The sequence below is a fragment of the Mastomys coucha genome, unplaced genomic scaffold (genome assembly GCF_008632895.1).
Source record: "Mastomys coucha isolate ucsf_1 unplaced genomic scaffold, UCSF_Mcou_1 pScaffold5, whole genome shotgun sequence".
Lineage (NCBI taxonomy): Eukaryota > Metazoa > Chordata > Mammalia > Rodentia > Muridae > Mastomys > Mastomys coucha.
Genome location: NW_022196911.1, coordinates 10,991,748 through 11,004,538, shown reverse-complemented (window position 1 = coordinate 11,004,538; position 12,791 = coordinate 10,991,748). Strand labels below are relative to the sequence as shown.

The 12,791-nt window shown below is 36.2% G+C and overlaps 1 protein-coding gene across 1 annotated transcript in view; it reads right to left on the bottom strand.

Annotated features, from left to right (window-relative positions):
* Qki (QKI, KH domain containing RNA binding) overlaps positions 1 to 12,791 on the bottom strand; it is a 111,220-nt gene that overhangs the window by 58,290 nt on the left and 40,139 nt on the right. The window contains exon 4 of the mRNA XM_031351688.1: positions 656 to 772. Coding sequence (XP_031207548.1) covers positions 656 to 772 — 117 coding nt within the window. The remainder of the gene's footprint in view (positions 1 to 655; positions 773 to 12,791) is intronic.

Sequence of the window (12,791 nt, the reverse complement as noted above, 5' to 3'; positions counted from 1 at the left end):
GTACTTGTTCAGCATAGCTCAAGGCCTGGGCTTTGTCACAAAAACAAACTCAAGTTTTAGTCCCATAGTTTTACATAGAATATGGTAGTCAAATTCTTATAGGCGGTTCTAAATTATAAGTAGTAAAGCATGTTATCATGCTGGAGTGACAGATATTTCAGTTCTTGATTTATAAGCAAAAAACTAGGATAATGTCTTAAAATGGTTCCAAAGTTCTTACTTAAAATCGTGAAGATTTTAGACTATGCCCAACATCTACGAAATGTGGAACCTGATTATTGGACTAGCTAATTCTGTGTGTCAACTTTACACAAACTTGTCATCAGAAAGGAAAGAGCCTCAGTTGAGGTAGGAATTTTCTCAATTAGTGATCAGTGGTGGAGAGCCCAACCCACAGTGGGAGGTACCATCGCTGAGCAGGTGGTCCTGGATTTTCTTAGAAAGCAGGCTGAGCAAACCATGAGAAGTAAGCCAGTAAGCAGAATACCCCCATGGCCTCTGCATTAGTTTCTGCCCTGTAGAAGTGTAAGCTCCCTAACTTGCTTTTTGGTCATGGTGCTTCCTCACAGCAATAGAACCTAAGACAATTACTAACAGGCAAAATACAAGCCACGCACTCACTCACAGGAAGAAATGACTATTATCAAGAACTTACCTTCTTTTTATCCCTCATTGAGCCTTTGCCTCGGACCATTATTTTACATCCTGTTTCTGCTTCAAGCTGTTTAGCTGTAAGTCCTCTAGGTCCAAGGATTCTCCCAACAAAATTAAACTGTGGGGAAAGATAATATAAATTATTCACTTGCTGAAATTTATAAAGTTATCTGAAAGTATACATATGCATTTATTCACTCCATCTCCTTTAAACATGAATCAAGAAGTAAAACCTAGAACTCATTAATTCATTAATTTCTTCACACATGGATGGAAATCATTGTTTTACACAGAATTTTCATATGTATTAATGTAAATGATAAAGAATGATCTAGCTAAATAAAGGCATTTATTGAGTTGTCCATCAACACAGAATCTCAGCCAGAGTAAAGAGTTAACACAACACTGGATACCATGCACACCATGAATCCTTTTTACAAAATAAGTCTTTTAACAAGAATAGTTGGGAAAGAGTCCTGCTTTATGTTCATAGTAAGAGAAATTCTGTCTTTATATACAACTGTATAAGTGACAGTTTAAACATTGCTGCTAGTACATTAACACTCAAACTAACAATTAACACTCAAACTAGGATTCTACCCTATGTTAACTCTTTTGAGCATACTTTTTAAAATGTTATTTCTTAAACAATCTTATGCATCCTTATTTGTCTTTCTTTTTTCCACTTCTACTTTTAACTTATAGTTCTAAAAGTTTAGGCAAGGAACCTAAACTTATTAAGAAAAAGACAATGACAAAAATAACTGTATAAACAAAACCTTAGCATCTTTTAACAGAATCCCATTATTCAAATTTACACAATTTTAATGGTCACTAGGAAAGGCATACCTCTACTCACTGGTAAAAACTAGTTTGCTGTGAACATCATGCAATGTTATACTTGTATCAGCCTCACACACAGCTTAGATTTTCCGTATGTGATGAGTGACCAATCTGTATCATCTAGGTCTATAGTATTTTATGTGCTGTTCACATGACAAATGTCAGATGACACACTTCTCAGAGCATGCCATGAACTGTGCACAAGTATACATAGGTCAGTGTTTGGAGCACTCTATTCCACTAATCTATTTATTCTTGCTATATAATTCTAGATTAATTGGTGAGCATATCAAGAGTATTATACTGGCTGGTTTTGTGTGTCAACTAGACACAAGCTGGAGTTATCACAGAGAAAGGAGCTTCAGTTGGGGAAGTGCCTCCATGAGGTCCAGCTGTGGGGCATTTTCTCAGTAGGTGATCAATGGGGGAACACCCATTGTGGGTGGTGCCATCCCTGGGCTGGTAGTCTTAGATTCTTTAAGTACATAAGCTGAGCAAGTCAGAGGAAGCAAGCTAGTAACATCTCTCCATGGCCTCTGCGTCAGCTCCTGCTTCCTGACCCGCTTGAGTTCCAGTCCTGGCTTCCTTTAGTGATCAGCAGTGTGGGAAGTGTAAGCTGAATAAACCCTTTCCTCCCCAACTTGCTTCTTGGTCATGATGTTTGTGCAGGAATAGAAATCCTGACACAGACAGTATTTTAGCTATTCTTTGCCATCTTCCACTTTTTGCATGTATTTCACTAGTATTCTAGATACACTTTAGACTATGCATTGAGATCAACTGCACTGAAACTTTAAAGCCATGAATAATGGCCTAATTTATTCATTTAGTTAGGTTGACTTACATCTCTCTCAAGAATATAAAAGGTTTGGTCATTGTGCCTTTATTATTTTAAGTTATTCCTAAAAACTTAAGTTTTCCTATATGCTTGCACATTTTTAGAAATTAGATATTTCTAGTATGTGAATACATAATTAGTTTTCATTATCAACCTTTACCCAGCAAAGCTCCTTCTTTTAGGTTGTTGTTGTTTTTTTGTTTGCTTGTTTTTTGTTTTGTTTTGTTTCAAGACAGGGTTTCTCTGTATAGCCCTGGCTGTCCTGGAACTCACTCTGTAGACCAGTCTGGCCTCGATCTCAGAAATCTGCCTGCCTCTGCCTCCCAATTGCTGGGATTAAAGGCGTGTGCCACCACTGTCCAGCTTGCAAAGCTCCTTCTTGATTAATGGTTTTTATAATTGTTCTGCAGAAGGGGGGATGGGCCCTAGGTGGAGGTTATGTAAGAGGAATCGTCACTTGAAAATCATAACATATGTTTTCTTTTCCAACTACATGAGTTCACAAATGTACATTATACTCAACTTGCTACTAGCTTAAAAGAAGTCTGATAAAGTTCTAGGTAAGCTACCCATCTTATATACAGATCATAGAGGGCTTTTTTAAATTAATTTTTAAAATGTTAAACCGACCTTATATTCCTGAAATGAACTCAGCTTGGTCATTATACATTTCTCTTCTTCCTTTTTATACAGTACCAGATTCAGTTTCCCAACATTTCAGTTGTTTAAGAGAGGGAGGGTGTCTGTGTGTGTGTGTGTGTGTGTGTGTGTGTATCTCTCTCTCTGTCTTTCTCTGTCTGTGTCTCCCTCCCTCCCTCTCTCTCTCCATCTCTCTCATTCACCTGTCTCAGGCATTGGCTCAGCAGTTAGCACTGGCTTTTCTTCCAGAAGACCTGGGTTCAAATCTCTGAGCCCATATGGCAGCTCACAACTGTCTATAATTCCAGTCCCAGGGAATCCAAAACCCTCTTTCTAGTCTCTCCCTAGGCACCAGGTATGCACGTGGCTCACAGACATACATGGGGCAAAAATATTCATATACATAAAAATAAATAAAAAGTTAAAATATATTTAGGAATAGAACTTGTCTATAATTTTCTTCTGTCATAATTAGAATCTCAGGTTTAGACATTAATGCTATTTTGGCTTCCTAACATGTTGCAATGTTTCCAACTTTGGATGAGCTTATATGAAGTTAGTGTTATTTCTTCTTAAATTCCCTTTAGAACTCACTGGTGATGGATTCAGTTTCATTAACCTTGATGGGTTTTTTTTAATACCTTGGTATTGTCAATTTTGATATACTGTAGTTGTCTTTCTTAGAAATGTGTCTCTAGTCTCTTAAACATTCAGATTTATCTTTTTAAGTATTTGTCAATCTACAATAAGGTATTCTTTTTAAAATTTCTACTTTTATGTGTATGAGAGTTTGCCTATATGTTTCTGTGCACCATGTTCAGGACTGGTGCAGGGTGTTGGGTCCCCTGGACCTGTAGTTATGGATGGCTGTAAACCACTCAGGCTTGCAGGAAGTGCTCTCAACCACTAAGCCATCTCTGCAGCCCAATGGGAAAGGTTTTCCACCCTGGTTAGTTATCTATTCTACCAGTCTTCCAAGATACCAACTGTTAATTCTGATGTTAATTTTGTTTCCTGGAGTAGATCCATTTTTTTAAAGTCTACAATCCTCTAATCTCATTATATTCTTTTTATTTGCAATATAAATAAATGTGCTAACCTCTAGAATCTAGAATAGCATTGTGACTTGCTTCTGGAAGAATAATGTAATAGAAATCCTATGTTAGTTAAAAGAGTAAACTGTTTATCTTTTTGTTTGTTTGGTTGGTTTTTCGAGACAGGGTTTCTCTGTGTAGCCTGGGCTGTCCTGGAACTCACTCTGTAGACCAGGCTGGCCTCAAACTCAGAAATCCGCCTGCCTCTGCCTCCCAAGTGCTGGAATTAAAGGCACGCGCCACCATTGCCCGGCTCTATATAAATTATTAACTTTGAATATTTGGTCAGGCGACTGGAGAGATGGCTCAGAGCCATCTCAGTTAAGAGACCTGACTGCAGTTCCGAGGTGTGCGTCATCACTGCCCAGCTAAACTGTTTATCTTAACAACCACAGTCGTGGGCTGGAGAGTTGGTTCAGAGGTTAAGAGCACACTGACTGTTCTTCTAGAGGTCCTGAGTTCAATTCCTAGCAACCACCTGGTGGCTCACAACCATCTGTAATGGAATCTGTTGCCCTCTTCAGTCACAAAGGTAAAAAAGTTCAGTAAACAGCTCATGGAAACTGCCATTTTGGGGTTGGCTTATTAAAGTAACATTTTGGTTCACTTCATTTTATAGATTCTGCTTTTAACTGACATCTACTCTTAGTTTTTTATTTCCTTCTTTTCTTTCTAAAAGACTTAATCTGCCAGTTTTCCAAATCTGAAATGGATACTTCAATAATTGCATGCTTCCTGGCCTCTCCACATGGTATATATATAAATCTAAGCTGGCTTTAAGAAGTATTTTCATTATCATTCAAGTCACAGTAAGTTGATAGCTACAAAATATATAAAGACTTTTTATTTCAAAGACGTTAAGATTTCCCCAATTATCTTTGGTTTGATTTCTAGTTTCCTATGCTATAGAGAAAAATAAAATAAAACAACATCAGCAGAAACTATATGAATTATTTTTCTTTGTTTTTGTTTTTGTTTTTTTGAGAAAGGGTTTCTCTGTGTAGCCCTGGCTGTCCTGGAACTCACTCTGTAGACCAGGCTGGCCTCGAACTCAGAAATCTGCAAGCCTCTGCCTCCCAAGTGCTGGGATTAAAGGCGCACGCCACCATTGCCTGGTCCTATATAAATTATTAACTTTGAATATTTGGACAGGCGACTGGAGAGATGGCTCAGAGGTTAAGAGCACTGACTGCTCTTCCGAAGGTCCTAAGTTCAATTCCAGCAACCACATGGTGGTTCACAACCATCTATAGCATGCTTTTCAACACAGGATATAGTCAATTAAAAGTAAACTCTGTGTGTGTGTGTGTGTGTGTGTGTGTGTACACTCATGTATACACGCACATGTGGTGGCAAGACTGGGTATCCCTATTGCTCTCTACCTTATTTCCTCCAACAAGGTCACTCACTGAATCCAAAGCTCACAGATTCATCTAGGCTGATGGGTCAGTATCTGACTAACTGCTACCACATGTGGCTTTTAAGGGGGTGCTAGAGAGTCAAACTCAGATCCATATGCTTTTGTGAGCCCTTTACCCACTGAGCCATCTCCATAATTGTTCCCAGTCACACTTTTATAAATATTAAGTAGGTTATTAAAGATAAGGTAGACTACTATGACTAGGCCTGTTGCTTATTCTTGTGATGGAAATGCAGTTAGGGCCTCAGCTATATTAACAAGTACTTTATCACTTAGTTATACCAAAGATTACTTGTCCTTCTACTTTTACTTTGCTTTCTGTCTTTAAAAGTTATTAATAGCTTTCTGCCACTAATCTTACATTTCTATTAGTATAAATACAACATTTTTGCTTGACTTTTCATACTGTATATTTGACTATATTACTTTTAATCTTTCTCTTTGTATTTTAATTAGATTTCTATAAGCAGTATCAAAATGAATTTGTTCTCAATCTATCAATCTTTGTGTTTTAACTGACCCCATTTGCACTACATGATTTTATCTACTTTCTTACTAATATATGCTTTCTATAGATCCTACCTCTCTGCCTTCCTTTTCCTTTTCTACCTGGCCTCCCTTTCTTATGGCAGGGGAAAATTAACACACCGGGATATATATTTATTTTCTTTTTCTTATTAGCATGGAAGTTACATACTTGCTTACTTTCCTTCAAGTTGCATGCTTTAAAATCCACTGTAACTTTTAAATCTTTTAGATTCACAAGAACATCATCGCCCCAACTCCTGTGTGCCCCCACTCTCAAATTTATGGCTTCTTCCACTCAACCCCTGGCTCTCTGTGCTGGGTCCATTTAGTGATTACATTTTCAGAGTTGACAATTTAATATTGGTATTGGGTATATGGGTAGCTAATTAAGAGAAACATCCCTGGGAAAGAGTGATTCTCTTCTCTCTCAGTAGGCATTAAATACCTGTGACTCTGTATAACTTTTTAAATGTTGTTCTTTTTCTGAGTAGATTCAGAATTAACTTCACAACGTAGTGGGGGAGAGAGAAGAAACATCACAAGAAATCAATCATACATGGCCCCAAGTTCATCCCCAGAAAGCCCTTCCTGCTCATCTACAAGTTCCTCATTTTTTATTAGTCTATATACTCCCATACCTGTTCCTCTAAAACAACCTGGACAGACACCTTCTTATTCCATCAAGCACTTTGTTTAGTTGTGGTATGCTTCAATGGAATAGGGAATGGCCTTACAATTTCAAACTTAATTAACAAATCATGTATTCAAGAGTTGCTAACAATAAGTAATGAAATAGATATGAGTAGTTTAAGAGAGAAAATCTGCATACACCCTTTTGACAAACAGCAGTCCAGCTAGCTATTCCTCACTGACAGTTTGTACGCCAACAAGATCTTTGACCCGATCAGGTGAAAGTGTTAAATCCAATGCGCACCAGGATGGGTATTCTAACTATAAAGTTTACTGAGATACTGGCCTGTAGATCAGGCCAGCCTGGTCTACAGAGTGAGTTCCTGGACAGCCAGGGATACACAGAGAAAACCTGTCTCAAAAAAAAAAAAAAAAAAAAAAAAAAAGAAAGAAAAGGAAAGAAAAAGAAAAAGAAAAGAAAAGGTTTACTGAGATATACTTTGGTTCTGGCTAAATTAGATATGCATTTTTCTTTAATTTGCAAGTTCTTTAAAAATAAAAGTTCTTAATTTTTAAAAGATTACATATTAAACATAGGAAAATGGTCTCAAAATGCATGATGAATAAAAACATGTTTTACCTGTCTAAGTACATTTGTATGGGGGAGGTGTTTGTGTACAGACACATCATATGTGTGCATAAAAGTGTCAAATATAAAAGCCAGAAGACAAATTTGGGTGTCAGTTTATCTTCCAAACCAAGACAAAGTATCTTTGCTGTTTGCAACTCTGTATACCAGGAGACTTGGCCTGTGAGTGTCAGAGGACTCTATACCTCCCTGGAGAAATACTGGGATTAAAGATAGGAGGTTTTGCCGGGCGGTGGTGGCGCACGCCTTTAAACCTAGCACTTGGGAGGCAGAGGCAGGTGGATTTCTGAGTTCTGAGTTCCAGGACAGCCTGGTCTACAGAGTGAGTTCCAGGACAGCCAGGGCTACACAGAGAAACCCTGTCTCGAAAACCCCCCCCCAAAAAAAAAGATAGGAGGTTTTGCCACAACTGCATATGGTTCTGGGGATTCAAACTTAGGTCCTTATACTTGTACAGCAAGTGTTTTACCTACTTAGCCATCTTCCCAGGCCCCTATGAAGACATTTTAGCATGTTGGTTAACACTTATTTGACCCACACCATTTATCAAGCCAGTTGGTCTACCCCACCATTTCTCCATTGAAAAAAGGCATATCCTACTCTTCTGACATAATAAGTATCTTTTGGTATTAATTATAGCCATAAGACTATAAAGAAAAAAGTTAATTCTTACAACTGTTACATTAAAATTATTTTTAAAGCAAATAAAACAAATATTGAGTCCATGACAGATAAAATTCTTAGCCCTAAAAAAACCAAATACTACTGTACCCGTGAACCAACAAGTAGTTCAAGTGTGCTACAGTGTATACCATAAGTACTCTAAAGCAATTGGAATTGTGAAGGTCATCCTTTTCAAAATGTTTTAAGCAGGAATGAAGAAAATTTAATCATAGCAGCTGCTTTGTCTATTGCAAACAATTTCCAGGTTAATGTGCTATGCCTTGCATTAAAACTTGTCCTGTATTGATTTATCATGTCAGTTCTGCACCTTCATTCAATTAAAACAATGTCAAAACGCCTTCAAAGAAAATCATTTCAAACAGCCTCAGATAAGTACAACTTGAAAAGCCAACAAAAGGGAAAGAAAACAGAAAATAAAAAAAGACAAAAAGACAAAAAGAAAGATACTCATTAACCTTACTGTTTAACTACAGACCTTTGCTCCAGCTCACCAATTATATTTCTACCAAGTGGCATGTTAGTTTCTAAAGGTTTAACAATCATATCTAATGCTATTCATTTTTCCTCCCTACATTTTAAATACAAATGATAAATGATAAGATTTTTCCCGGTGACAAAATATAAACTGAAAACTCCAGAAGCTTCCTTAAAGGAGCACAACTAAAAACATAACCTCCTTGTGAGACATATCCAAACAAATGACTGATTAAAAACTGAATTTCCAAAAGCATCTCAGTATCACTAGACAGTAATCTCTGCTTAAAATTTTGGAATCAAAAAGTTATGAATTTTTGGATTTTAAAGTTATAAAAGAACATGCAAATTTTGGGTTGCTTTATTGTACCAGAGATAATCTAGGGGCTGCAGAGACAGTTCAGTGATTCTGAATCTAGTTACCACCAACGTCTGGATACTCAAAACTATCTGTAATTCCATCAATGGGGACTCAGACCTTCTCTTCTGGAATCTAAGGTCACCTGAACTCACATGCGAGTTCCCATAGACACATACAAAAAAGAAAAAAAAAACTTTAAAAGATGTTTCTTTTATTAAAAAAAAATGGTGTCTATAAATACCTAGCCTGTTTATTACTAACAATACTGGTATTATCTTAGCAGTGCTGGAAATTAAATCAAGAGTCTCACATATGATGGGCAAGTACTCTACTACTAGCCCTATGTCTACCATTTCTATCATTTTAAATAGATATTTTACAAACCCTTATATTTTATACCATACAATCAATAGAGTAGAAATTAAACAAAATGAATCAGAAGAATGTATACATGTATATATATATATATATATAATACACACACACACACGTGTGTGTGTGTGTGTGTGTGTGTGTGTGTGCATGTGTAGCAGAATTTTCCCTGTCCAATTAATTTACTTATTAATACAACAAGAAGTCTGTGGTTCGACAGGGAAAAGGGAGGCGGAGGTAAGAGTTTCAAAGACAGTGACTAGGAGGAGAGGAAGGAAGATAGAGGGAGAGGAAGATTCCATTTGACTTTAAATAGCCACAGGCAGCTATGAATATCATAAAGGATAGAATAACTGGGGTAACTTGTCTAATCTAGCTGGGCAGCTTGTATCATTATCAATTGGCTCTGAAATTATTGTGTGGGCATCTTGTGAATTGAGAATTTATTGATAAATAAATCTGACTGGTTAATTATAAGCTTCAAGAGTTTTGATTTTACCAGGTTGCTAGGTTACTGGGATTTGGGACCACTGACCACAGGGAGTGGATGGCTGAGAATGTGAACTGAATCTGCAGCAAGAGAACCACGACTGATTGGTGCGACCTATTGGTGCATGGGGCTAGCCGTGGAGGAAGCAGGGATTATCTGGGCAAAGAATAGCTGAAAATAGTGGGAGATGTTGCTGCTTTTATAATATTTCCCACAACATACATGAACTTGTTCCAGAAAACAAAACATGGTCACCTCTAATCTATGTAACAAATGTAGCTCATTTTAGGTAAATACTTACCAGGGTTGAATTTTTTAGCCAAAAATATCTAAATAAATATATCAAGATGTCTTGGGAAGACTTCAGGGAAGTGAGTGTGTCTTATCTCACTTATAAATTCATGTTAATTCTGGATAAGTAGCCAAGGTCTCCTAGAGAAACTTTACACAACATAAGACGCATTTAATAAACCTTTGGGTTTATGTCCTATGACTCCAAGTGCTATGTAATAAAAGGCTTCTTACCAAACTATTCAAGTAAAGACATTAAAACCACTCCTACTACAAAGGAAAATTGCTAAGCACTTAAAAAGACGGGATTTTTTGTTTATTTGTTTGTTTTTTAAAATCTCTTAATAGCCCTGGTTGTCCTGGAATTCACTCAGTAGACTAGGGTGGCCTCAAAATCAAAGGTCCACCTGCTATGCCAATCAACTGTTTGGACTAAGGGTGTGCATCGCCATAACTGGCTTAGGAACAAGACTTTAAATTGGCATATGAATTAAAATATCCTAAGTTAAGGCAAATCTTCACTCAGTAAGATGTTGAAACCACTCAAAACAGTCTTGGGCAAGACAGGTGATTGTCTTTTTAGAAGCAAAATATGTAAGTTAGAAAAGGTTTTATGCCACAAGCAGATGAAAGTACCTATTACAGTGTGTTAAAAGACATTAGACGCAAAGCCTTATAAGCTTCTTAAGCTTTGTTTTTGCTGTCGCTCCTTTATTCAAACCTGTAACTTCCTATTCTGTTGAAAGTATCTGGTACTTCTAAATTTTCTTCCTGTCTCATTGCCTTGCTCCTTTACTCCTACCCAAAACTCAAGACTCCTCTCGCCATTCAAATACAAGTTTCTTTCTGTGATTTCCTTGGAGGGTTCTTGAACCCTAAAGACAGATGGGGTTTTTTATCCCTCTTCTCAACAATTTTGCTTGTTCCTCTCACAGCCCTTATCAAAGTGTTTTATGATAATCTCGTAGGTCCTTTCTGAGCTTAGAAGCAATCATCTAGGTTTGTTAAACCTACCATGCTTTACACAATATAATGAAAGCTATAAATACACACATACATACATACATGCATACTTATATACAGCAAACAAACATTTTCCGACAATGAAAAGAATAAACAGGGAAAGTGTCTGTAACTTGAAAACACCAAATCCAAAAAGTTTCAAATATCAATAAGCCACTTCCTTCAGCCCCAGAGGGGTAAATCTTTTGAATTTTACAGCACTTCCATTAGATAAACCTAACACAGTTAAACTTATGTAAACATTCAAAAATACTCCAAACAGCTGAAATCTGACAAAGGAAAAATTGGTAAGTACTGCCAACAAAATATGAAGCGGATTTCATTCTCATAGCAAAGAAATTTGTGAGATTTTAATTATTTAAAAAATAAACAGGAGACCAACCATTTGGAAACAGTTGATGTCACAGGTCTAAATGTAAAAAAGAGCATAGAAATAAATAAAATAGGGTCCAAAAAGATTTAAGAAATGTTACTTTTCAAAGGCTTACATAAATTTAACAAATCTTTAAACCAGAGAACTCAAACAAGTCTCCAAAGGAAACAAGTGAAGCAAGAAACAATTAGGAGAAATTAAAGACTACTATGAATAATTCTAGATAAAAAGCAAGATTACAAAGCAATTCAAAACTTTGCAATAAAGGAAAGCCTAATGACAAAATTCCAAACATTTAAAGAATTAATCTGCCCCGAACACTTCTACAAAACTGAACAAAAAGCACATTTTCAAGTTCTCCCTTTAAGAACATTACTCCACACCAAAACTAGATAAAAACACATAAAAATACAAGTTGCAAGCTAGTTATCTTTGATGAAGAAAAATGCAAAAATTCCAAGCAGTATCATTCTTTTTTCTAGTTTTATTGCAATATTATGAGAAAAGTTTACATGATTTCAACTTATCTGAATTAGTTAATATTTAAAAACATATTTTAAGTAAATAGAATTAAATCACATTCTTGTTTTCCTTTTGCATCCCAACTCTTCCCAGAGACCCCCCGGTTCAATACCTACAATATCTTTTTTGTCATATTCTTTAAAATTTATGAAATATTATAATAAAAATGAGTATTATAAAAGTTGATATAAAACAACAATCAATTTAACAGTCTTATGTAGATGCTTGTCTACAGCAATACTGAAAATACAAATGTTTTTCTCAATATAAATTTTATTTAAATAATTCCAAATGTATTAACTGTATAAATGAACATGAATATATAAAGTGTTTATTTGTTTGTTTTGTATTTAGTAGAGCTTAAAATCTTGGCCCTTACTGTGCTAACTTGATACAAGCGTTATAAAGGTCAAGCAAAGCATTCAGTCTCACTCTTTATTGTTCTCTTACAAACTCCCTCACAATTTAATTGTCTACATTTCTTTTGGGTATATAAATACTTTTTAAATAAGTAAGCTGTTCTGAAAACCATAGTATAGTGTAAAACCACAAAATAAACAATACTAATAGAGAGGCTGAGATAGGAGAAACAAATGCTCAAGACCATTATGTTGTACACAGCAAGACACTGTCACTAACAAACAAGCAGAAAGTGTATATGGTTTGTACAATATTGGACCTATTTCTCCAATTACCAAATTAGAGAGACCATTGGATGACAATCAACAAATTTCAACTTCCTCATGTTTTTAGATTTCAATCGATTAGGATATGTTGGTAATATTAATTTTCATTTAAGATATTAAAAAAAAGTAATTGGCCAGGCAGTGGTGGTGGGCGCCTTTAATCCCAGCACTTGGGAGGCAGAGGTAGGCGGATTTCTGAATTCAAGGCCAGCCTGGTCTA